Source organism: Cydia strobilella, chromosome 1 (genome assembly GCF_947568885.1).
Source record: "Cydia strobilella chromosome 1, ilCydStro3.1, whole genome shotgun sequence".
NCBI classification, from domain to species: domain Eukaryota; kingdom Metazoa; phylum Arthropoda; class Insecta; order Lepidoptera; family Tortricidae; genus Cydia; species Cydia strobilella.
The window spans coordinates 36054743-36080223 of record NC_086041.1 but is presented as its reverse complement, the minus strand read 5'-3'; the positions used below and the strand labels follow the sequence as shown (position 1 = coordinate 36080223).

The 25481-nt window shown below is 41.0% G+C and overlaps 1 protein-coding gene across 2 annotated transcripts in view; it reads left to right on the top strand.

Annotated features, from left to right (window-relative positions):
• Window positions 1–25481, top strand: part of LOC134745320 (uncharacterized) — a 621323-nt gene that overhangs the window by 232553 nt on the left and 363289 nt on the right. For both annotated transcript variants that reach the window (XM_063679338.1, XM_063679332.1), the window contains one exon: window positions 13274–13356. In XM_063679338.1, coding sequence (XP_063535408.1) covers window positions 13274–13356 — 83 coding nt within the window. The remainder of the gene's footprint in view (window positions 1–13273; window positions 13357–25481) is intronic.

Here is a 25481-nt window from a genome sequence, read left to right as displayed (position 1 = left end):
GGGCTATTGTCCGCTCGCGTCGAGGACAATAGCGCGGGTTTTTTGCCCTTTCGCTGGCCGAATACAATACTTTGGCTAGGCCTATGACAATAGTACCTGCACTGATCGATAAACGATATTATTCTCTATGATTTCTACATACATTATTATGGTCGGATATTTATAATTTACGTGATATTTGATCGAACGTACTAACTCCATAGTAAAATCTGAGCGATATCGAAATGCTCGGCGGATTTTGTGTGACCAATGAGAAGTTGATCGTGCGTCCTGCTCATTCTTACCTATCCTTGTCTACATTTTCTTATGATTGGCTATAATTCGTGAGCCAATTAACGAATCTACATTTTAATCTCTTTCTAATGCTTTATCTCACTCTTTTTACTATGGGATTAGGAATTCAAGGGAAATAATTTGACCTTTTCTTATGAAATCGAATGAAACCTAGATACATAACTAATCCTAGGCTATAAAATAACGCGTATATACATGTTACTTACGAACTAATAACAATCTAGAGCGAATTTGCCTACCTAAACGATAAAATCTTTATTAAGAATACAATCTTAAACTATTCGATTTAAATTAACTTAGAATCATCTACTGTCGTGTTAGAGCGTCGCTAACATTTTGTCCCCGCAGTCGAAGACTCCTGGTGTCTGGGTTGCGACGCGATGACCGCAAGCCTACAGGTTGGCCTGCGTAGCGTCCCGTGCCTCGTCCTGATGTCTGCGGAGCGAACCCGTCCGTCGGGTCCATGGTAGACGATCTCGACGACTCCTTTGGGCCACACGCTACGTGGTCCGTTCGGCTCGGATATGATGACCACATCTCCCGGCTGGATCTGTCGCCCTCCGTCATCGGACGACTTGCGTGGTGCCAGAAGTGGGAAGTATTCCTTCGTCCAGCGCCGCCAGAAGTGGTCAGCTAGCGCCTGGGCAGCTTTCCATTGTCTCGTCTCGTTCTCGTCGTAGGCTCCAATCATCGGTAGGTTAGCGTTTTGGAGCAAAAGAAAGTGTGCCGGTGTGAGACTTTCTTCGCTGTCCGGGTCTACGTTGACGTGTGTAAGCGGTCTTCGGTTGACGATATTTTCGATTTCGGTCAATATAGTTTCGAAAACTTCGGGTTTCGGGGCTCTAGTATTGAATGTATAGAGCATTGCTGTCTTCACGGTGCGCACCATGCGCTCCCAAGCTCCGCCTGCCGAGGGGTTGCCGGGGGGAATGAATTTCCAATTCATTCGCTGTTGCACGCCGTAGGTTTGTAGTTGCGGAAGCCATTGTCGGTAGGCCTCACGCAGCTCGTTCGATGCGGCCTTAAAGCACGTTGCGTTGTCGCTATACATGGTGCTCGGCCATCCTCGCCTCGCTGCGAAGCGACGTAGCGCGAGGAGTGCGCTGTCCGTTGACAGGCTGTATACACTTTCCAAGTGTATGGCTCGTGTTGCTAGGCATGTGTACAGACACACCCAGCGCTTCTCTCGTCGTCGGCCTATGGTCACGTACATAGGACCTAGGTAATCTTGCGCGGTGTAGGTGAATGGCCTCTGGTAAGCCTGTAGTCGCTCGGGTGGTAGGTCGCCAAGAGGTTGCGCGCGCGGCAAGGCTCGGCGTAGCCTGCACAGCGCGCAATCTCGCGCCACAGCTTTCACGGTCGGTCGTAACTGCAAAATCCAATAATTTTGACGCAATTGATTTATAACGGCCTCGTTATGTATATGCGCTGATCGTCTGTGAGCTCGTAGGACCATTAATCTGGTAAATGGATCCCTTCCGTCTAATATAACAGGATGCAGTGATGAGTACAAGACTGGAGCGCTACCTAAGCGGGTTTTCATGCGTAGCACGCCGTCATCGCTCAGCTCGGGTGCTAGAGTGTATAATCTCGATTTCTTCTCCAGTTCTCGTCCCGCGTTCAGTGTTCGTATCTCGTCCGGGAAGCTCCTCCGCTGACTATTTTGTAGCCACATATGCTCGGCTCGCTTAATGTGACTTACTTGAAGCTGTAGTCTTCTATTTCTCGTTTTCAATTTTTCTACGAATAGCAACACGTAGGCTGTAGAGTTGATTAGTCGATCGTAGTTACTGAAACGTCGTATGTCCGGTAACACGCTCGATGGGTCCGGTCTCGATATAGTCGTAGTCAGCGTGGTCTCCGCCTTCACGTTAGACTTCTTTTCAGGGAGGTCTTCACTCGGTTTTTCAGTGATATTTTGACTCGGCCACTCCGCCTCGGGTCGGCGTAGAAATGGCGGGCCTTTATACCAATCGTCGTCGATGTCGATTTTCCTCGTCGGCTTGCCTCGTGTAGCGTGGTCTGCCGGGTTCACGTCGGTCGGCACGTACCTCCACGCTTGTCGGTCCGATTTTTCAGCTATTTCAGCTAAGCGGTGTGACACGAACGGCTTGTAGTTTCGTGCGTCGTCTCTGATCCATCCTAGCAGCACTTGCGAGTCCGTCCAATAACTTACTTTTTCAATATCGTATCTCTGTTCGTTTTTTATTGTGTCTGCCAGTCGGACTCCGATAATTGCAGCTGTCAGCTCCAGCCTCGGCACGGAAAGTACTTTCAGGGGACAAACCCTACTCTTACCCGCCGCCAGGCTGACCTGCACTTCGTGTTCCGCGTTCTCTATGCGCCAATACGCTACAGCGCAATATGCCTCGGTCGATGCGTCTGTAAAAATGTGTAGAGTGTACCTTGTTACTCTACTCGGCGACTCGTATTGCCTCGGAATGCGTAGAGTCGCTACAAATTTCAGTGCTTTCAGCCACTGAAAAAAGTCTTCGGCTTCTTCGTTCGGTAACGGTGCGTCCCATGTCGTCCCTTTCGCCCATACTCGTTGAAAAATAATCTTCGCGCTTATTACGTATTGTGCGATAAGTCCCATCGGGTCGTAAATGGACATTATCGCGCTAAGTAGCTCCCTTTTTGTCGGCAGTCGCTCGCGAGTCTTCACGGCCTCCGGTACACGCAGCATCTTCGTGTTGTAGCCTAGCGTATCGGTGCTAGGGTCCCAGGTCATACCTAGAACGGTCTGCTGTCTCTCGCCTAGATGCGTCGGCTCCTGTGCGTGCAATTCCGGCTCTATACTCGCTAGCAATCGTTCGCTGTTACTCGCGTAGCCTCGCAAGTGAAAGTTCCCTTCGGCGTGAGAGTCTCGTACCTGCGATGATGTTCTTAACAGCTCGTTTTCGGTTTTGTATGACGCCACGTAGTCATCCATGTAGTGGTTGTTCTGGATATCGTAGACCGCCTCGGGATACTTATCTGCGTTATCGATCGCATTCCGGTTGCGCACGGAATGCGCGAGAAAAGGTGACGACACGTTCCCAAAACAAACTCGATTAAGTTTGTAAACCTGCGGCTCCATGTCTCTTCTTGTACCTCGCCACAAGAAGAGCTGGCTCTGTTGGTCCTCGGCTCGTATCTGGATCTGAAGAAACATCTCCTGTATGTCCGCTACTACTGCGAAGCTCCATTCGCGAAACCTCAGTAGTATGCCTAACAGGCTCTGTAGCAAGTCCGGTCCCGCTAAGATGTAATCATTCAGACTGTTTCCTTGGCTTTTTGCTGCGCAGTCGAATACGGCTCTCCCTTTTCCTTTGTTGAGGTTAAACACGCTGAAATGCGGCAAAAACCAAGTTCGATCGGTTTGTGGTGGTTCCATTATGCGTTCAGCATATCCTTTTTGTAGTAACTTCCGTATCTGGGCTGCGTAGTCCGCGGCAAAGTCCTTATCGCGTCGCATTCGCGATTCCAGATTATGCAATCTCGATCGTGCCATTGCATAACTCGGTGGTAGCTTCACTTCGTCGGACGCCCACAGTTGTCCTACCTCGTACCGGCCTCTCGTAGTTTTGCGTACCGTAGCGTTGAATATGTCGATGGCTCGCTGATCGCTCGGACTTACATTTTCTTTCTGTGTTACTCCAAGCGCCTCGATCGACCAATGTTTCTTCACTTGCTCGTTCAAGTCTTCGTCGTCGGTACGACAATGCATGACTGTTTGCTCGACGGTACGAATTATACGCGGCATTCTTCCGAAAAATGCCCATCCCAATGGAGTCTTCATCGCGCACGGCTCGTCCTCGCCGCCCTGCCTTATCTCCATGGGAGTTATTAAATGACTAAAGTCACCTCCAATCAGCATCTGTGGTACTCCCGTACCTGTGTAGCACTCGTCTCCTAGGTCTGCGAGATGCTCGTACTTCATTAACTCGGCTTTATTGAGCGACTGCGATCTGATTCCCAAACCTTCTACTGTTTTTACGACGATCCCGTGTGCGGTGCCTCCTCGTGCAGATCTCACTGTTGCCTTTACCGTTTGCGTGATTGATGTATGCTTCAGATTGCGTATTCCGCGGATACAGAGGGGCTCGTCCTCGCCCACTGCTCCTATCTCGTCCGCGACATCTTGATCTATCATTGATAGCGTCGATCCGTCGTCTAAAAAGGCAAAAATTTGAACTGTACCTTTCGGGCCTGTTACCGTAACAGGTAGCACCTTGAGCAGCACGTTATAGTTCGGGGTCGATGACACGTACACGCGTGGGTCGTTGTCCTCTCGTTCTGAGGGCCGCGGCTCCGCTCTCGCCGCTGGCTCGACCGATGACGTAACTCTCGGAGGGGCAACCGCTCGTTGCGCAGACAGAGTTACCGCCATTGTAGTGTCTTCGTTTGGCTCCTGCATCGGGTCAGCATGGAGTAATCGATGATGCACGTGCGGGCAGCCTGCCACGCCACACGCTTTCGCCTTACATTGAATCTTGAGATGTTTCGCGTCCATACATCTGTAGCAGATCCTGTTCAGCTTCGCCCATTCCCATCTCGCTCCTATGCTCTGTGTGGCGAGCTTACGACAGTCCGGTGTCGAATGATTGCCCCCACAATACAGGCACGTTGACTTCGCGACGTTTACATGACGAGCGGCGTACGTGACTTTCGGGCCAATCGCGTAGCGGCTCGCGTTCGCGGTAGCCGGAGTGGGGTAGCGCGGCGCGGATGCAGTCAGTCGAGCGCCGGTCGCGCGCGCGTGCGGCGGTGCATACGGGGTCTGCGCGCGCCTCGGGGCCGCGCGAGCGTGACAGAACGACATCTCTTGCTCGCTCTCCTCCATCAGGAAATCCGCGAGTTGTAGAATCTCCGGATCGTCGATGTCCCGATGCCTGGCTGCATAGTCGCACCATCTGCTGCGTAAATGAGGCGATAATCGGTCCGTGACTTCTCGTATGAGCATCGGATTATCGGCATAGTGTCTTCGGTCGACGTCTATGATTGTTGACACTATGTTCATAATCTTGATTGCGAAAGTGTTGAGATCGTTCGCGCTCGGTCCCAACTGCGGCAGTCTTCGCAAATCTTCGATCGCCTTGTCCAAAAGCACTTCGCTTCGGCCAAACTGCTTCTTCAATATCCGCATTATCATGTCTGGTTTCGTAGCGGTCGATAGGACGTGTGACACGCACGTCTTCGCGTCCCCGCGTAACGCCATACGCAGTCTCGCGACGTTTTCGTAGTCCGTAAACTTGTATCTCTTCGACGTCTCGGTGTACGTATTGTAGAAACTTCGCCACTCACTTACATCGCCGTAGAAGTGGGGCAACTCGAATATATCTTTCGGTGCCGGACGAGCCGCCATTTGCATTCTCTCGAATAACTGCAGCATAGACTCCGCAACCGTACCTTCGTTCGTGAGCTGCGTACGTGCCGTGTGCGGCGTACGGGGCTCGTCCGGTGGCGATAACGATCGCCGACGATCCTCGCGGCTCGGTGAGCGACGTCGAATATGCCGCTCCGCCTGCGTAGGTCGCCTGGGAGTGTCGTAGTCTGGCGGTGGCTCGTTGGCTAACCTTTTGTTGGACTTGACGGGCTCGGTTCGCGTCTTGTCCTGCGATTCGTCCATCCACTTAAGGATTCTTCTTTGTTTTTGCGGCTCGACGTCGTCTGGATCGGAAACCGCGTCGGTCGTACTACCTTCTGCACGTATTTGCAGCTTCTGGGTTTCTAGCCGCTTACGAATTAAGTCGGCTTCGAGTTGTAACTCCTTTTTCTTGATCGCCGCTAGCCGCTCGTCCGCTTCCAACTCGATCTGGGAGACTCTGGCTTCGACGATAGTACTCGCGCACGAACGCACGGAATGAGAGCGGGTAGGGGCATACGGGGTGCTTGCCTCCCTAGGAGTTACCTGCGGTTGTGACGTCGTATAGTCTCTGGTGACTGTCTTCGGATGACGTGACGGTATCGGTGTCGGTCTCGATAGACGCCGTAAGCGCTTCTTGAGATCCTTGCTCCACAGCATCATTGTATCTTGCGATGGAGACCTCGGTGGCCTCGGTAAGTCCCCAAACCTGGGTTCGATCGGTGGTAGCGCGGCCGCTGCGCCGAGCGGCTCGGCACTCGCAGCGCGCTGATTGGTCCTTTCTGCGCCGGTCGACTCGGCAGGTGGAGGGGAGAGACGCTCCGCGTCGGCGCCTCCGGCCCTCTCTGCAGCTACGCGGGCGAGCTCACGCGCTTGAGCCGCCGCCGCGCCCTCGTCTAGGAAGCGCTGCCTGTCTTCGTCGATCCGCGACGCTGACTTCGACCTCGTTTTTACCATATTGAGAGACATGGGCTTGAACACGACGTCTCGATGGGCTGACAGGAAATCCGGCTCCTCGAAGGACCAGAAAATAATGCAGTCCGCGACGCACTATAGCCTCCGGAGCTCAGTTGTAGAGTCTGGTCGCTGGCACGCCCTGCCGCCGCCACTCGTACTGCCGAGACGTGTCCGTTCCCACGCCGACTCACCCTCGAAGGACCAGGATAACTATCCACGAATTCGAATTAAACTAATTACGACACTTGTAAAAACTGACTTTTATTAATCGCGGTACAAGGTATAAAAATACTCCTAACACGGTAACTGAGAGTAGAACGACTGGGCACTTTAAACTTCTTCAGGTTTTCTTGAGGACTTTTTGATAGTAGAAGCTGCTTTTCCGATACTGTGCCTACCCAGTCGTCCTTCCCTGTATTTATACGAAAATTTAAGAAAAGGAAAGCTCCTACGATAAGGAGATAAGATCGATTTCCATTCGTTCGATTCGAAGGGCTCTGATTGGCTAATGACGCTATCCGGCCGCCATCGCCTCGATTTTAGTTATCTCGATATCGCTTACATTATGTTTACTTAATTAATCACGTAATTATCGAATTAAAACTTATGTATCCTAACATCTAAACCATTAGGCTACTCGATTAGCGAATCTCTTCTGTTCTGCTCGGTAATACTCACACAATACGGGCTATTGTCCGCTCGCGTCGAGGACAATAGCGCGGGTTTTTTGCCCTTTCGCTGGCCGAATACAATACTTTGGCTAGGCCTATGACAATAGTACCTGCACTGATCGATAAACGATATTATTCTCTATGATTTCTACATACATTATTATGGTCGGATATTTATAATTTACGTGATATTTGATCGAACGTACTAACTCCATAGTAAAATCTGAGCGATATCGAAATGCTCGGCGGATTTTGTGTGACCAATGAGAAGTTGATCGTGCGTCCTGCTCATTCTTACCTATCCTTGTCTACATTTTCTTATGATTGGCTATAATTCGTGAGCCAATTAACGAATCTACATTTTAATCTCTTTCTAATGCTTTATCTCACTCTTTTTACTATGGGATTAGGAATTCAAGGGAAATAATTTGACCTTTTCTTATGAAATCGAATGAAACCTAGATACATAACTAATCCTAGGCTATAAAATAACGCGTATATACATGTTACTTACGAACTAATAACAATCTAGAGCGAATTTGCCTACCTAAACGATAAAATCTTTATTAAGAATACAATCTTAAACTATTCGATTTAAATTAACTTAGAATCATCTACTGTCGTGTTAGAGCGTCGCTAACACATACCTCGAAAGCCTTTTTTCACTTTCAGTTCATACCTTCACTCAAAGTTCACAGTTCGAAATAACCCAAAGAAGTTAGGTTTTTGAAAAAAAAGGTACATTTTTTTCTAGAAACACCCAGCTATATCATTAGATTTGGTCGCTTTTTCTTTATTATACGTCCTCTATTTCACTTTATAAGATATTGTGAACAACTCGCTCAATTTTATTGTCTCAGATTAGTAAAGCTACTGAAAATCTAATTCTATGAAGGGAAGTATTCTCGTATGGTTATTTCGTCTGCAGCTTTATTACACAGGCATGACAATAACCAATTAAAGGAGTTAGACCAAACCACTAGGTTCAAAAACCGTTTTAATAGTACATTGTTTGAGGCTGACCGCTGGTATAAAGAACTTTAAATTTTGTTTAACTTCAACGCAACATTGCAGTATCTGTCCTTACTATTTCAAAACGATCTAATGCCCTCTAGCTTTGTCTAAAACTTTGGTCATTTTTCGACCAGTAGCTGCAGTTTCCCACAGTTTTAAAATGGCGTAACTCATTTAAAGTTCTAGTTCAAATACGTTGTTTTAAAGCTAAATCCAGCATAGGCGTGGCAGCGGCCGATTACAGGGGCTTAGATAACGGTCGGTCGGAAATAAAAGCCGGGTAACTGCTAATTAGGAGGCTAGTCGATGCAAATCGTTAGATCACTGTCACAATCTCCTATCTCAATTTAATCGCAACAGGAAACAAACCTAAACCAGCGACAGATAAAGTTCAAATTCAAATGGAAGGGACGTTAGATAGGAGGGTGGGGAAGCGATGTAAATTCGACCACCGCGTAAATCAGAGGCAGTAGCTAATTTTGAGTCGCTATGCTACTTATTTCCGCGCTCAGGATCTCTTTGTGCGAGTTGGTAGCGAAATTGCGTAGGAGTAATGATTACTTTAGTCTACCTGAGCCGGTTTGTTTTAATTAATTCTTAGTTAAATACACTGCAAATGCAGAATATGCGTTGCAAAGATGAAGGTTTACTACGTTTTGTAAAGAAGAAAAAGAAGAAACACTTAATCTATACATATATATTTGAAACTGAAATTATGTATAAATGTGCCATATATTACAAAAAAGAAATCGACGTGAAATAAGTTTAGAATCACAACTTTTACACTTTTGAAACGGCTAAGCCAAAGCAAGGAAAATAACCTAAGTATCCCAAAGTTGTGTACATAAAAGCATATCCATTACCTTTGTAACTGGACTGCAACAGGAATAAATCGCTCCGCAGTTTCCGGCAGCCATCTTGGATTGCTCTAACGGGTTCATTTCCTGCGCCTATACGTTTCCGGTCCAGTCGATGCGGCCATATTTAAACACTGCCATAAGTTAGTTCTTTACATTAAACAGAAACCTTTCTTAAAAGCTCTGCAATGTTAAGGGGGCCCACTGACTATCAGTCCGCCGGACGATATCGGCCTGTCAGTTGTTCGGAACTGTAATTTTTTTTTCTAACTGACAGGGCCGATATCGTCATTTGTCATTTATTCAATATTGCATTGTCATGTACATAATAAGGTGTTACATTTTATATAGCCAGTTCATGACACCCTGTAAGGGCACACAATAGTACAGTTTTTCTATTCTATTAATTCTAATTTACACATTGTAATTAAGGTAACATAATAAAATTAACATATTAGCGTATCAGTGGTTTAGTAACCTATTAGTTAGTCTCATACATTAATTTAGTAACTTCAACAATAGCAACGTCAACAATGCAACGATACAATAATTTCTGATTGAATTATTTCCGTGGACTGATAGTCAGTTGGCCCCTTTAGCTTTTCTAATATAAAGTTTGGCCAGGGTCTGTCTCATTTTAATCATAGATAGAGATAATCATACTGTCTTTGTCTTACGTTAGTACAATTAGCATCCAAAAAGGGATGAGTAATAGTTTTTTTTTTTTCTTGTTAACCGACGAATTGGGTTTCCCAGAAGTGGGAGCATTCAAATTTTAAAATTCACCGCTGTTGATTAATAGCGATTGGACCGGTGTTCCAAAATGTCGCAAGTTCAAATCTTGCCGCAAGCGGTGAATTTTTCCAAGTCCCCGCACCTCGGTCGAATTTCACCTTCCCGTACAAACGGAGTTTTGTTCTCATTTTAAAACTACGTGTTGGATTGTAATGAAACTTTGCACATACAATGACATGAGGTATATCTAGGTCTGTAATTAGTTTAGAGCTATGCTGTAGTATATAAAACAAACGAAATATTCTATTCTATTCTACTCTAGGTAATACATAACTAGGACAAGCTATATTAGGCCGTATAAAGTTAGGTAAAATAATGATTAGGACATATGATCTTTAGGGCTATCTATTATGACAAATAGCAATTATGGAACATGACATTACGATAAATATTCAATATGAGAAGTGATATTAGGAAATAAAATATTAGGGCAAAAAACGTCCATACAATATTAGGGAAACCAAAATTAGAGCATATGAGTGTTAGGACAAATGATCATTATGACAAACAATATTAGGGAATGCAAAAATGGGATAAAAAAAAGGGATTCCGATATAGATCCAACTACGCCTATCTAAGATATTATTTCCTAAGACTATCTTCTTGTCCATAAAAACCATTAAATACTTCGTCTATCACCGCTTTTATACTGTGATCGAATAGAAATACATTTGAAAATATTTGAAAAGCAACACATGCGACCACCATTGTTATTCCGAAAGCCGATTGACCCAAAGAGATTTGAATATTCAATAAAATAGGCAATAAAAATAGATTGAATGCCCCAATATTATACAATCTCGACTAGTCGTTTAGGCTGGTGTACCAACCGATGGGTGAAGTGACATTTGAACTTATAAAAATATTGTTCAACTTTATATCAACTTTTTGTACTAACAGTTTTAAATTATTCACGGTTAGTTTCAATATTGAATAGACATATTGACCGGGATATAGACCGTGATTACCTTTTGTATTGTTTTTGAGGTCCCGATATTTCGACGCAGTTACATTATGCATCTTTTGTCATGGGTAAACTGAAGATAGCGGATAGAATACAAAAGATAATCACGGTCTATATCCCGGTCAATATGTCAACTTTTTGTATTGTCGTAAACTTTCCGAAATTAGGAAATTTCCACCTGGTTCATTCCCATTATACATAAGGCCCTCTACGTCTTGGCTTCGGCTCTGCGCACGCCTGCATTCAAATTTTGAAAGAATATGATAAATTTTATTTATATTTATACATTACTGCCTTGGGTGAGACTTGAACTCACGGCTTCTGGATTGATACCACAGCGCTCTGCCAACTAAGCCACCAAGACCTCATCCAAAGTCAGCAAATCTTCCCACTATATGGGTCTAGGGGACCCTAGCGACATCCGTAAGAGCGTTACACTTCTCAATTCAAGTCGTGAGTTCAAGTCTCACCCAAGGCAGTCATTTTTCCACTTAAATTTATTGCTTGCTAGCATCGTTATGCAGATGTTTCTGATTGTTAAAAATTAATTTATATTTATACATATTTACGTATCTCACTTAGTCTTAAGCTCATTAGGTTTTAAGCGCGATGCATAGAAAGTAATAACATACCAATAATATATCATATCAATAACAGATGTGAAATCTGAATGCCGCCTCTGTAATCCCGTAGGGGACCATTCCGCGATCAATTAATATCAACTTTTTGTATTGTTATTTAAATTGGATGCTGCGACGGTAAGGTCGGATGATATATTATTATCTGCTTTTACACTTTTATTTCAGAATTGCAATGGGTTTACGTTCATTATAATAAGCGGAAAGATAAATTTTATTTCGATGCATGACTGTAACCTGCAGAACATTAAAGCCGTATTGGTCTATTATTTCATATCACAAATTATGGATGTGTAAGTGTTAGTTGTTTATCATGACGACGACCGGTCTGGCCTAGTGGGTACTGCCTGTGAAGCCGATGGTCCTGGGTTCGAATCCCGATAAGGGCATTTATTTGTATGATGAACACAGACATTAGTTCTAGTCATGGGTGTTTTCTATGTATTTAAGTATTTATATATTATATATATCGTTGTCTGAGTACCTATAACACAAGCCTCCTTGGCCTTAACGTGGGACTTGTAAGTCAATCTGTGTAAGAATGTCCTATAATATTTATTATTTTATTTATTATCATCTTCCTGGCGTTGTCCCAGCCTTTTGCTAACGGTTCATGGGAGCCTGAGGAATTTGCGTAGCCGATAGTTGTTAAGCAAGCTATTGCCATTGACGTCCCAACCCAGAGGGGAAAAGGCCTTGGGATTACTCCGGATTCCTCATGAATCATGTCTTTTTCCTTTACGGAAACAACGGGGCAACGCTGCCAGTGTCATGGGGACTTTTGAACCGGCTACGGTCCGAAGTGGGGACTTGGCCTAGTTTAATTTAGTGTTTAAGATTGACAAAGCCTGTTGCGGATTATATCATTTGTTAGTAGGTGACGAAGCCTATAGCTGATTTATTGTTGTAAGCACTTGACGAAGCCTGCGTTGCAAAAAAAAAATGTAAAAGTTAATTAATAATGTTGATTCTGTAAATAAGGAAACAACTGGTAAATATCAGATTATATTTTAGTACATAAGTTCCGAAAATATGTAGACGGCTAAGAGTTTTGAATGATTCACGCTAAGTTTCACTAGACTTATATTGACCGGGATATAGACCGTGATTACTTTTTGTATTTTTATGAGCTCCCGATATTTCGACGCAAACAAAAGACAACAAAGATTTTGATACAAAAGGTAATCACGGTATCCCGGTCAATATAAGTCTATGTAGACGGCTGTTTTTACAAAAAATAATCTATAGTTCGTAACGGTTGTTGCCTTACTCAAACTTGGCTGGTATTTTTAAAACATTATCCCACAATTTTTTGGTATTTTTTAGGGTTCCGTACCCAAAGGGTAAAAACGGGACCCTATTACTAAGACTCCACTGTCCGTCTGTCCGTCTATCTGTCACCAGGCTTATTTTTGGTTAGCTTTTCGGTAAGGGTTAGTCAAAGGTAAGGGTATGAATGGGCTTGCAGTTCAAAAGGGAAAGTCTTTCAATGTGTTAGCCGTGTTTAAGTGTCGCCCATTGAAAGGGTTTTATCGCGGAAAGGGTTGTCCGGTCCCTGATTTCTGTTGCCGCTATAACAACAAATACTAAAAACAGAATAATATAAATACTTAAATGGGGCTCCCATATAATAAACGTGATTTTTTTGCTGTTTTTTTCCGTAATGGAAGCCTTCGTGCGCGAGTCCGACTCGCACTTGGCCGATTTTACTAACCACATTTCGTTTTCTTTCACAGGGTGCGCCTTCCTGACTTACTTCAACCCGGAGAGCGCGTCGAGCGCGCAGTCAGCGCTTCATGAGAAACGGACGCTACCAGGGGTGAGTATTATATAACCACTATATGACTCTTACATAACTATCGTTTATTTTAGTTTTATGAAATAGGAGGCAAACGAGCACAGGCTAATTCGAACGTACACTGACATCAGAATAATAATATATATCTAAATGATGTCATTTAGTTATCGTGCGTTTCGCCAATATATACATATGTACGAACGAAATGCACGATAACTGAATGACATCATTCAGATATCATTCTAATGTCAGTGTACGTTTGAATAGGGAATATTACGCGAAAACTCTGCGTAGGTGGCGCCACTACCACAATCTGAGGGTCTATCGCGAAACAAGAAAATTCGAAATTTGGTTATCTAACATCTCTGTCACTCTTGCATATTCGAGCGATAAAGAGCCAGATAGCGAAATTTTGGATTAGTGTTTCCCGGTAGGTCCTCTGTAAACAAACCGCCTTGATGCATCAATGTCATATTTTATTATCTCAGAAAACTTGTTAAAGGCACAGTATGTATAAGTTACTCTATGGTTTACTAAAAAGGCTAGTAAAGGCTGCACTCTGGTGGCAGAACATTGCAGGAATTTCCCCTATTAGCCTGTATGTTTTTCTTACCCCACATGACCTTGTGATCTTTCTAGTGCGTAATAGATCTGTGAGAGCCAGTATGCGACTACTATATGGCTATGTGATTCTTGCAATGTTGCCGCAAGTGAGACTTCCTGTCCGTGGTCGCTTTGTATTCTGAATAGTGCGAGAGAAGGATAATTAAACGGTGAATTAACTGTCTGTCTGTGTGTTGCTTTTAAGCTCTGCACGGTCTTTGACAATGTGTGGAAGTGTGTAATTTGACGTGTATGCTGTCGCTTCCACACTTCAAGCCACTTGTCTTGCCAAGTTCGTGGAGTTAACTTAGCCATTCACCTGCTTTTGATTATATTATATTTTAACGTTTCGTTTTACAATCCAATTAAGTCTATATGTGGTATTTTCTATAAAAATTGACCTTATTGTCGATGGCGCTTACGCCATTATAAACGATGCTATGATATAAATACAATGCCGCGCGACGCTGTGCGGCGTAAGCGTCATCGACAATAAGGTCCCTTTTCATAGAAAATGCCCCATATTTGTCCCGTGACGACGAACGCTCTGTAATACTCTGTCGGGCTCAAAATAATTTGATACAAATTAGTAATAATCACCGCCGTATCGAAAGGGTATATTTTGTGAAGTATCTGTATAAAATACATATTGTGACAACAAAATAAACATACGTATAATGAACAGTATTAACAGAGTAAAATACATGTAAATAAATAAGGCCCGTTTTACCGTCTTGTAAAATTTCATTCACTTGTATAATATCACAAGGCGGACACGCAATACATCAAAAATCACTTGCGTTTCTATGTGTGAACGGCACGTCTGTACACGCGTCATGCGTCATTGTGTGAGTAAGTTGCTTAAGAACAATACTGAGCGGCCGGCAAACGGCCGTCAATCTGCTGTCGCGGGGCGAGGTAATTCGAGTCGGGGCGGGGCGGTGCGTGGCCATTCTGTATGATAATACTATTATATATTATTGACGACCGGTCTGGCCTAGTGGGTAGTGACCCTGCCTGTGAAGCCGATGGTCCTGGGTTCGAATCCCGGTAAGGGCATTTATTTGTGTGATGAGCACAGATATTGGTTCCTGAGTCATGGGTGTTTTCTATGTATTTAAGTATTTATATATTATATATATCGTTGTCTGAGTACCCATAACACAAGCCTCCTTGGGCTTACCGTGGGACTTACTCAATCTGTGTAAGAATGTCATATAATATTTATTTATTTATTTATATATATAGTAAACATGTTAGCACACTTAGTAAAATATCAAATGTAGGTACCTATTTTAATTTTCCAGACAAAAAAACTTTCGAGATTTACCTATGATATATTATTATTTAGCAATAAAAAAATACTAATGTAATTTAAAAGTGTTCCAGAGTTAAAACTCCACTATATTGCCTGTTAGTAATAAAGAATAGTGGTCTAAGTTTCGCATATGAATATACAGTGTTATGACTGTACATACCGTTTAAAATATTAAACTATATCGACTTGAAGCCCCGCGCAGGTGGTCCCAATTTAGGCGAAAGCTTTCCGCGGCCTGAAATAAAGTAATTGTTCTGAAAATTTAAGTGGGCATAAAAGCTCGCCTGGGGACCCTATCTTACGTTTAAAACATGACAGTGTTTTGACTCTTACGGCTAGATTTTGATGTTATTTCGTAAAATGCATGGATACTATATAAAGGAGCCAAATTTCTATGTACGAAAAGTGTCAAAAAACAGTAATTAGACGGCGCCACCATACACCGAAATACTACCAAAAACAACCTACGTAATTTGGTCGGGTTATTTGTTGCCTTATATTGGTTCATGTTATACTCATGTCCCAGAGCCTAACTAGCGCCACCGGAGAGATTAGGAACTATTATTTACAGCTGAAAGCTGGTCACTTTTGCAATAGTACTGCCATAAGAGATTGTCGTCCTTTCTATACCGTCCATAGTAAAATGGCTTCATCTTTGTTAAAATCTTTAAAATTCATTTATTATATTTATTTTGGAGATATAAAATATAATTCGAAATAGTACATTGTAATACAAGTGCGCGAAACATGTCATTATAATGACGAGTCCCGAGATGTCTGTTACAATATGAGCTATAAGCGAATAAAAGGCACTGGACGAGTACAAAATGGCAGTTGCGTATGCGTACTGTCCGCGCGCGAATTCCGTGCACGGCTGAGGAATGTTAGGAATGTTGGGCGTCATGACAGAGTGGTCATCTTGTACGTACGGGCGCGGCGCACACCCCCCCACTTCCTCGACCTCCGACTGCACGGAATTGGCGCGCGGACAGTACATCAAACGCCGTTTTTAGGACATTTGTAAGAAAATCGCCTTAAAATAAAATATTTCAATTTCAATTTATTTATTTCCTTTAAGTACAATTTTAATTTACATCATGTTGTTTATAAGAGCAGGAAACGATTCCTCCGTACTAGTAAAAACTGTATGACGGCAGGAAGCACCACCTCTCCCGGATCACATTTAATCTTATCTAGCAGTAGGTATACATGTATTTGCGCAGTACTAGATATATATACATATATATATGTAATATTGTATAAAGATGACAAGAAAATGAAAAAAAAAAGAATAAAAAAAAAGGCTGCAACAAGAAAAAAAAAACAAAGCAAATAGCATTGGAAATAAGTGTTTGTGTATGTGCGCGCGTGTGAGTGTATGTGTGTGTGTGTGTGTGTGTGTGTGCGCGCGCGTGTGCGTGCGCGCGCGTGTGTGTGTGTGTGTGTGTGTGTGTGTGTGTGTGTGTGTGTGTGTGTGTGATGTATGTGTGTGTTTGTGTGTGTAGTTGTCATCACTAGTGAGATTCTAAAGATCATGAGAAGCATATTGGTTACAAAATATGCGAAAATGGTTTACGGATCCACTACGCTATGTCTGTCTGTTACCTTCATACGCCAAACCGCTGAACGGATTTAGATGAAATTTAAGGCTCGGAGAAGGACATAGGATAAATCATCATTATTCCAAGTTGCGGGCAAAAGCTAGTACAGTCAAGGGCATAAATATATATACATTCCCAAAGTTTCAAAAATATGTGTATCCTTAGAAAATAAAGTCGTGTTTACATATTTTTGAGCCATTTGTCTGTATCGATATTTTGCGTTCGACTGTACCTGTACTAACAAATATTGATTTGGTCAATAAGGTGGCATAAACATATTATCTCTGTTCTTTGTTGGTCTCCAAGACACAAAGTATACGCCACAAGGGTCTTACCGTCATAATAGCGAAAATGACCAGCGCCTCGCGACGAATTATACGGCCATGAATAATGTATGTGGGCCCATACTCGGCCCGTTTTTTACCATTAGCCACTTAAACGTGACACTTACGGCTATTTATTTGTATTAAAATAAAGCTATTTTCGCTGTCTTTGTTTGTGGCGAAAGAATGTGATGAAATACTTATTTGTTATGCAAGGGTGCAAAGTTGTATTTTACCCGCGAATGTGGAATTGAAACACGAGCAAGCGAAACGATCCTATAGTTGAACCACGAGCGAAGCGAGTGTATCTAAAATAGATACCTGAGCGTAGCGAGTGTTTCAACACACGAGAAGTAAAACACATTTGCACCCGTGTGTAACATAAAACTTTTCACCTCACTATAGCGAGGAAAGTGTAACATGCGAAAAAACTGCTCATAAAAAATAAGTCTTTATTTGTACACATTGTAATCATCATCAATATAGTATGACATTATGTAAAATTTTTGTTGACATGTTGACATTTCTGACGATGCGTTTTGAAATGCATCGACTCAACTCTAGACGTTCAGAATTATACTCAACATCATTATAAAAAAACAAATGTTTCATGGAATTTTAAGGTTTATGACCTAGTCATTAAACAAAGCTAAATTTAGTATTTTTTTATTAAATTCTCAAAACTTTTATTTAATGATAATTAATATCGAACGACCATTATTATGAGCGTTTTACGTTTTGTTATCAGATCTGTCAAAATAAAAGCTACCTAAACACGCTCCAATTTTTAAACCTTCTATATTCTGATTAACAGTCGCAGACCACGCTTTATCGTCGGGTATATAAACACATCAAAATAAAATCTCAAAGTAATCAATCGTTAACGAAATAAACATCAAGTGAAAACCCAACGCAATGCGTTAAAAGCCTACGCGGCGTGAAGCTTTAGTGTTTTAATTTTTGATCTGAACCCTAATCTTCCCATAAAGTCAAACTGGAGAGTTCCTCGTATTCACCCTGAATATAAATTGTGTCATTTCCCGAAAACCCTAATGGAAAAGCGGATTAAATAATTCACGCGTAAGAAATTTTGAGGCCAGAAAGTCGTTCATAAATAATACGGTTACACATCGAGCGCTTTCGAAAAATTTATTTATATTTTTTCTATCCTTTGTCGCTTAATATATTCCCTATACTGAAGGTGTATAAATCATTGATATAACGCGTTGACAATGATTTATGAAGTTTAAGGAAAAAATTCAACGCTTTTGCGTTTAGATAACAAAGGTTAACTTTCCCGTTTTGTTTTCGGCTTTTTCGGCACTACGTATAGGGAATTCCTGATAAAAAAACAAGTGGAAGTGGTGTTCGTTTATGTTGATTTCCGAACAGTTTTGGGTGAATTTATTATTTCGCCACGCATTTTTTGAAGGCAATATGGATATTTTTGCCAGAGGGCATATTAAACCGGGGTGTAAAAGGCACCTGCTTGTTTATTTTATCTATGGAAATACAATTATCAGTATTTTAATTTTAAATTTCCATTTTTGCTAGCGCTACGTGAAAACCGAATGAAAAAAAAATTAAATGATAATTTAAACTGATGATGTTGCCAAGCTGATTTCTTATATAGGTACAGTCGAAGGCAAAAATATCGATCCAGACAAATGGCTCAAAAATATGTGAACACGACTTTATTATCTAAGGTGTAAGAGCGTACACATATTTTTGAAACTTTGGGAATGTATATATATTTATGACCTTGACTGCACAGTCATTTGTCTGGATCGATATTTTTGCCTTCGACTGTACCTACATATTTTTAGTTCAGCCTTGTATCGAGAAAGCTTTGTGAAATTGCGTTATCGATAATTAGTCATAAATAAGTAGTTTTAACTTCAACTACATATGTAGTTTATAAATAAACTAGCGAACCGCCCCGGCTTCGCACAGGTTGTTCAACTAATTTACACAAAACCTTTACAAATTATACATATAAACCTTCCTCTTGAATCACTCTATCTATAATAAACAAACCGAATCAAAATCCGTTGCGTAGTTTTAAAGATCTAAGCATACATAGGGACAGACATACAGACAGCGGAAAGCGACATTTTTATACTACGTAGTGATAAAAAATAATTTACATTTTTTTAATTTACACAATAAATTACATTTTTTCAACAGAAAATACATCAAAAAATGCAACAAAACGCTTTGGGCATACCTCACCAACTGCTATAATGACATAGCGCCACATTTGACTAAAACTGAACGCTTTAAGAGGCCGTAGTCGATTTTGGAGCAAAAATTTTAAATTAATAGATTTAGTCGTTGAAATTATACACGTTTTGTTACGTAATATCTAAATAACAAGTATTGGTTTCTATTAGCACGTTTTCTCATCTTGCCTTTTAATAATGATGTCGCGAGCGTGCGTCACCGGTAATATATGAAGAGAAGGGGCATTTTTTAAAAATACATCAAAAAATTGTGGTGGTAAATTATACAAATTGATGTGTAAGAATAGTTTCAGCAAATGTTGTAGATTGTTCAAGTATCCAAATTACGATGAAATTAAGTCGATTTTCAGAGAAATTATAACTTGTTTTAAAGTAATTTCTGGAGAAAATTGAATTCGTTTAACTTTCATTTCCTCAAACTCTAAGTCATATAACAAAAATGTAATCTGATAAAGGTCAAGTATAGAATATGTGTAATACAAATTTACCATTTTTAGCAGTCCAAACTTTACGAAATTTACAAATAAGAGCGACAAAATCAGTGCTTTACGCGCGTTTACCTAAACGTCCTTCAGAAAAAAAATCATTACTAATTTAGTGAGTCTGTTTTCAAAAAATTGATCTGATACAAGGCAAGATAAGAAGACGTGCTAATAGAAACCAGTACTTGTTATTTCAATTTAGTAACAAAAGGTGTACAATTTCATCGACGAAATCTATCAATTTTACATTTTTGCGACTAAAATCGACACCGGCCTCTTAAGGGCAAGTGGCATAAGCATTAATTAAAACAGTGGCTACCCTTATCGGACATTATCGGCGAGGTCGACTTAAGTAGGTATATAGGTCGTACAGTTGGCAAATTAAACTTTTTTTCACGATATTAGATCAATGTGGGGTATTGCTGGGATGATCGGCAAGAACTCTCGAATTTGTATACGTATTGTCTGCGTGCGAATTCCGTGCACGGCTGAGGAATGTTAGGAATGTTGGGCGTCATGACAAAGTGGTGTCATTTTGTACGTACGGGCGCGGCTCTCACCCCCCAACTTCATCGACCTCCGAATGCACGGAATTGGCGCGCGGACAGTACGTCGCTCAAACACAGTCAAAAAGGCAAAGCTTTCTACTCTATCGATATTCTATAAGTGGAGTATATAATATGAACGTAAATTATTGTCGAGGCTCGGAAGTAGCTACTTGCTGGCTGAGGATTCGTTTTAAACGGACGACCTTGGGAGTCCGTTTAATTAAATCCGAAGCCAGCAAGTAGCCTTCCTGCCGAGTCATATATAGTGCTTTTCTCAAAAATGGCGCAATAAATACAAATACAATAGAAATATTTTACAGAAGCAACGTTCTTACGTATATATTTTCACATTTTCACAGAAGATTTGCTTTGCCGCCTTTTTATTTTTTTTAATTGAAAAACGAAGTGTATTTTCCTGCCGAAAATACGCCAACCTATTTGAGACAGCTAAATAGTCGCAGTACCAACATTATAATAATAAGTACTGATCGTCTGTTTGGCTGTTTAATGGACCTATGCCTTTATTTGATATGACCACTTCAACTTTTAAAAAGTTTGGAACTCGACAAATAATGGAATTTGTATGCAACATTGTAGTCCCGAAATCAAGACTGCAATGTTTTTAACTTTTTAATTTTTTGACTGACCATAAACTACGCACTTCGCGACCTAATTTTTAACCGGCAACGTCGACTTTGCCGTCCATTTTTGAGAAAAAGAGCTTGTAGACGATCTTATCATTTGTTTCCTTCTATTTTTCGGGCTATACGCCCTCTTAGCGATTATTAACAGGCCATTTCTCGTCTCGCATGTACGGTCATGTACGGTCAAGTGAACGCGCCAATGACAGCTAACTGATATGATTCCAATATGATTCAACTATTATTTGATATTTACCAGTTGCTTTTCGGTGAAGGAAAACATCTTGAGGAAACGGGACTAATTCAAATAAGGCCTAGTTTCCCGTCTTGGAAGGTCAGATGGCAGTCGCTTTCGTAAAAACTAGTGCCTACGCCAATTCTTAGGACCTCAGGCTCCCCAAAATGCCGGGATAACGCGAGGAAGATGACGATGATTGGTTTGATGTTAGATGCTCGTTCGAATTGGCCTGTAACCCTTTCTACTATAGTATGAATTTTCTCAGATGATTTTTTCGGGCTCGGGACCTAATCTGTTAAACAAAACCCTTTGTTTCTTTTACGAGCGGTCTTTAGCACGTGCCAAACAAGCCATGTCATTTAAAAAGCAACTATTGTGATAGTATTAAGGTTCAAATTTATGTGACAGCTCATTCAGAGAACAATCTGATGTTAAATTACTGTCTAGTAGTATATACCTTCTTACTGTAATCCTGGCCGACAGCATATGACATTCAAATATGATTGACGTGGTTGTTGACTTTTGATTGTTTGTTGTGCTAATAAACTGCTATATATTTTATTATTAAATATGTGTTTACATTAACCCATACAACACAATCAGGGTGGATTTTTCTTTAGATAACAAAACGTGTTATCTCCAAATGGGCTGTTTTATGAATTTAAACCATATATATAGATAGTAAATTTTCTTTTTAAACGGGCTTGTTCCCGTTACTTATGTCGGGGCTATTAGCAGTAAGCAGTGTAACCACTGCATAAAGGAAACAATACCTTTTGTTTAACAGATTAGGGCCGAAGCCCGAAAAAATCATCAGAGATAATTCATACTATACCGACTACCGACCGGCTGCCGACCGTGTAAGGGTTGCCACCGCGCACAGCCCTATCCAGAGTGACTTAATTTACTAACAAAAATATGCAAATGGTATGCAAATTACTGGTGTGTTTTTGCTTTAGAAAATCTACAGTTTTGCTGGCGGGTTTCGCTGGAAAGTAGCAGGTGAATTGCGGTGTGCTTTCGTTATGTACTAGGACTTTTTCTGTGAGTTCAGCAGCATTCACATTTTAATAATCTGATCACGTATATGTCTATCACGTATACATATTAAATTAGTAACAAACTTTCCAAACGCTGGTCTGACGTAACAGATCTAAGAAATAAGTAATATTCTATTTTGCCTATGTCGAATTTTCTATTTCATTAAGATAAGTTAAGATAAGATAAGATAAGATAAGATAAGATAAGATAAGATAAGATAAGATAAGATATGATAAGATAATATAATAATTTATTTCATTTCAATCTTAGTTGGTAAATACATAGTGGTCGAGCCCTCCTATTAGGTATGAAGTACCTGTATCAGGAGACCTCGCTCTTCCAGAATTACATTTTTTTTTAAATCTATACTAAGAGAAGTAAATAAAGTTAACATTAACATTATAAATTTATATTGAATTAACTAGTTTGCCAAATTAACAACTACATTTATAATCATCGTGTGAGTGCATGTGTGTGTGTGTGTGTGTGTGTGTGTGTGTCTCGTTTTATTTTAAGTTTTTATTAGTATTTCATTATAAGAGGATTTTGGGAATTGAATGAAATCAGCAAGCAAGGGAGCCATATTATATTTTTTCTCCTATAATCACGCGGGTGCGTAACATGAAAATCATTTTGTTGCATAGTCTAGTTTTTATACGCTACATAAACTAAAGAAAAAAGCGTACAAGTAAAAAAAGCTTTTCGCCTCAGCAGCTCGAACAAGCCTACTTTCGTCACTCCCTGGAGTGAGGAAAGTGTGACTTTCCTTACTCCAGGGAGTGAAGAAAGTGCAACTTTAGCAAGTAGCTTTTTAATTTAGTGAAGGCCATGAAATGCCACTTCATACTTTTATTACTTTTTTTTTTGTCTATTATTCTGTGTAAATCGAAATACATTTTAACCTTTAATATGTTCTCACTACTGAGGTGAAAAATGATGTGTGCAACACGAGAGCAAAGTTATTTTACATCTCGCGTATTTGAGTCCCTCGCTACGCTCAAGATTCTAACTTAGAATCACTCGCTTCGCTCGTGATTCAATTATAGGATCTTTCGCTTTCTCGGGACTCAAAATAAACACTCGCAAGAAAAACCAACTTTCCTCTCTTGTTGCACAAATAACTATTGTTTCCAACCAACCACTAATTCCAGACAGTAAAGCATGTAAAGATAACGTTTTATCATAAAACTTTTATATGCGGTTCCTTGTGATAATATTTTCATAGTAAAATTTGGTTTAGACATATCCTCGGGATATCTCTTGGGATCGCCTGAGCGTACATATGTTATTCAACCGTTATTCAGCACTGTCAAAAGCACCGTCTCGAAAACCGTTACTTATAAGAACTCTAGCTGAGTATGATTGTTATGGGTTTAGGGATCTAGTTGCACTAGTTATAAGCTAAAATGTTATGTGAATAAGACAGTACGTGACCTTTGAAAAATCATAACAAATACGTGTTTTGTTTGCGTGACAAACAAAAATGGTGGTTTTTTTATTATTTAGAATCGCAGTTTGTCTGTTAGGAACGCTTTAGCGTGTTAAATATTGAATTTTATCGCCGGGGAGATGTGACAGCGTGCTGTTTAACTGATTATACCTAGGGGTTGTAATTGATTTTACAAAAGCGACGGGGAATTATACAACGCGCCATAAATTAAAATATAAAAGAAGAATGAAAAAGAAAGGAAATGACAAGATACCTTATGCTGGGGTCTGGTTTTCTATTACAAAAATGAAGGGGAACAAATTTACACAGCCGAGTTTTAAAAATCTGAATATGAACTAAATTTCCTCATTACTTAAATCATGATTAGAAACTGTAAATGCAAGTGCAAGTTTCATTCTCTTACTCACTTTTACTTAATAAATAATTTTGTAAACAAAATTAAAAGGTTCATATCAATTTAATTATATCTTTTGATCACAGAAAATAGTGTTGTTTTAAAAGCAGGTATGCTTAAAATGTTAAAAACAACTATGTAAATATATTAAATATATTAATAACGGGTCACTCACGTATTTTAACCGGGTCACCGGGCGCGGAGGGCTGCGGCCCGCAGTCTGCGCCGGTCCGTCACCGTCAACGCAAGCTCCTGATGACACTCCTCGGTACGGAGTGAAACATGTCGAGCGTTTTTCGACTTATACGTGAGTGACCCGTTATTAATATATTTAATATGTCTGTGTCTCACGGAAGTTTTGTTATTAAAACTATGTAAATTTGTGTAGGTTATAGGTATTTTATGTTGACATCAAGAAAGACTTTGAAGCCAAATTTTTGCTGTCAAATCCTTACAATCAAGTACAGCGAACTGCAAAAGTGCATACCTATTCATAAAGTGGGTATGCACTTAGGCAGCTGTGAGTACATAATACATACATAATACGTCATTACCAAACTTTAATGGAGCTGGGCGGGACATGTTGCCAGACAGAGTGATGGCAGGTGGGCCAAAATGTTAACGGAATGGTGGCCGCTTTCAGACGAAAGGAGTGCCTGGCGTCCGTTGGCTCGTTGGGTGGACGACATTCGGAAGACTGCGGGTCACTTCTGGATGAGATTGGCTCAGGACCGGGATAAGTGGCGTACTCGAGAAGAGACCTATGCTCAGCAGTGGGCGATAGAAGGCTGATATGATGATGATTACATAATATCTTACATTTTTTTAAAGCCGAATTATTAGGGCCGTAGTAAAATGTACGTACTCTTTTTAACCAATTTATTAATCCAGATTAATAATTTACAGAACAAATTAAATATTCTCAGAGATGGTCGCAATAAAATGTATAATACTTTAAATTTACAAACCCAAAAAGCGTAACACTCCACATGTGCCTCTAAATCACGCACTTGGCACGAGACGCAGCTGAATTGAAAAATGTAAATGATACGAATAAAGGCGGTATAAGACCGCTATGCAACTAAACGCAGCTAATAAGTCATGGGACTGGAAGGCGTCCAAAGCAACAGGTTTATGCGTAAGTTAACTGATTGCTGGTAGGTTTTATGCCTTTGTTATAGGGTTTAAGATTGGTTAGCGGGTTCTGTCAATGTGGGATGTTGTGTGGTTGGGTGCAGTATGCCAAATTGTTTATTGATTGTCA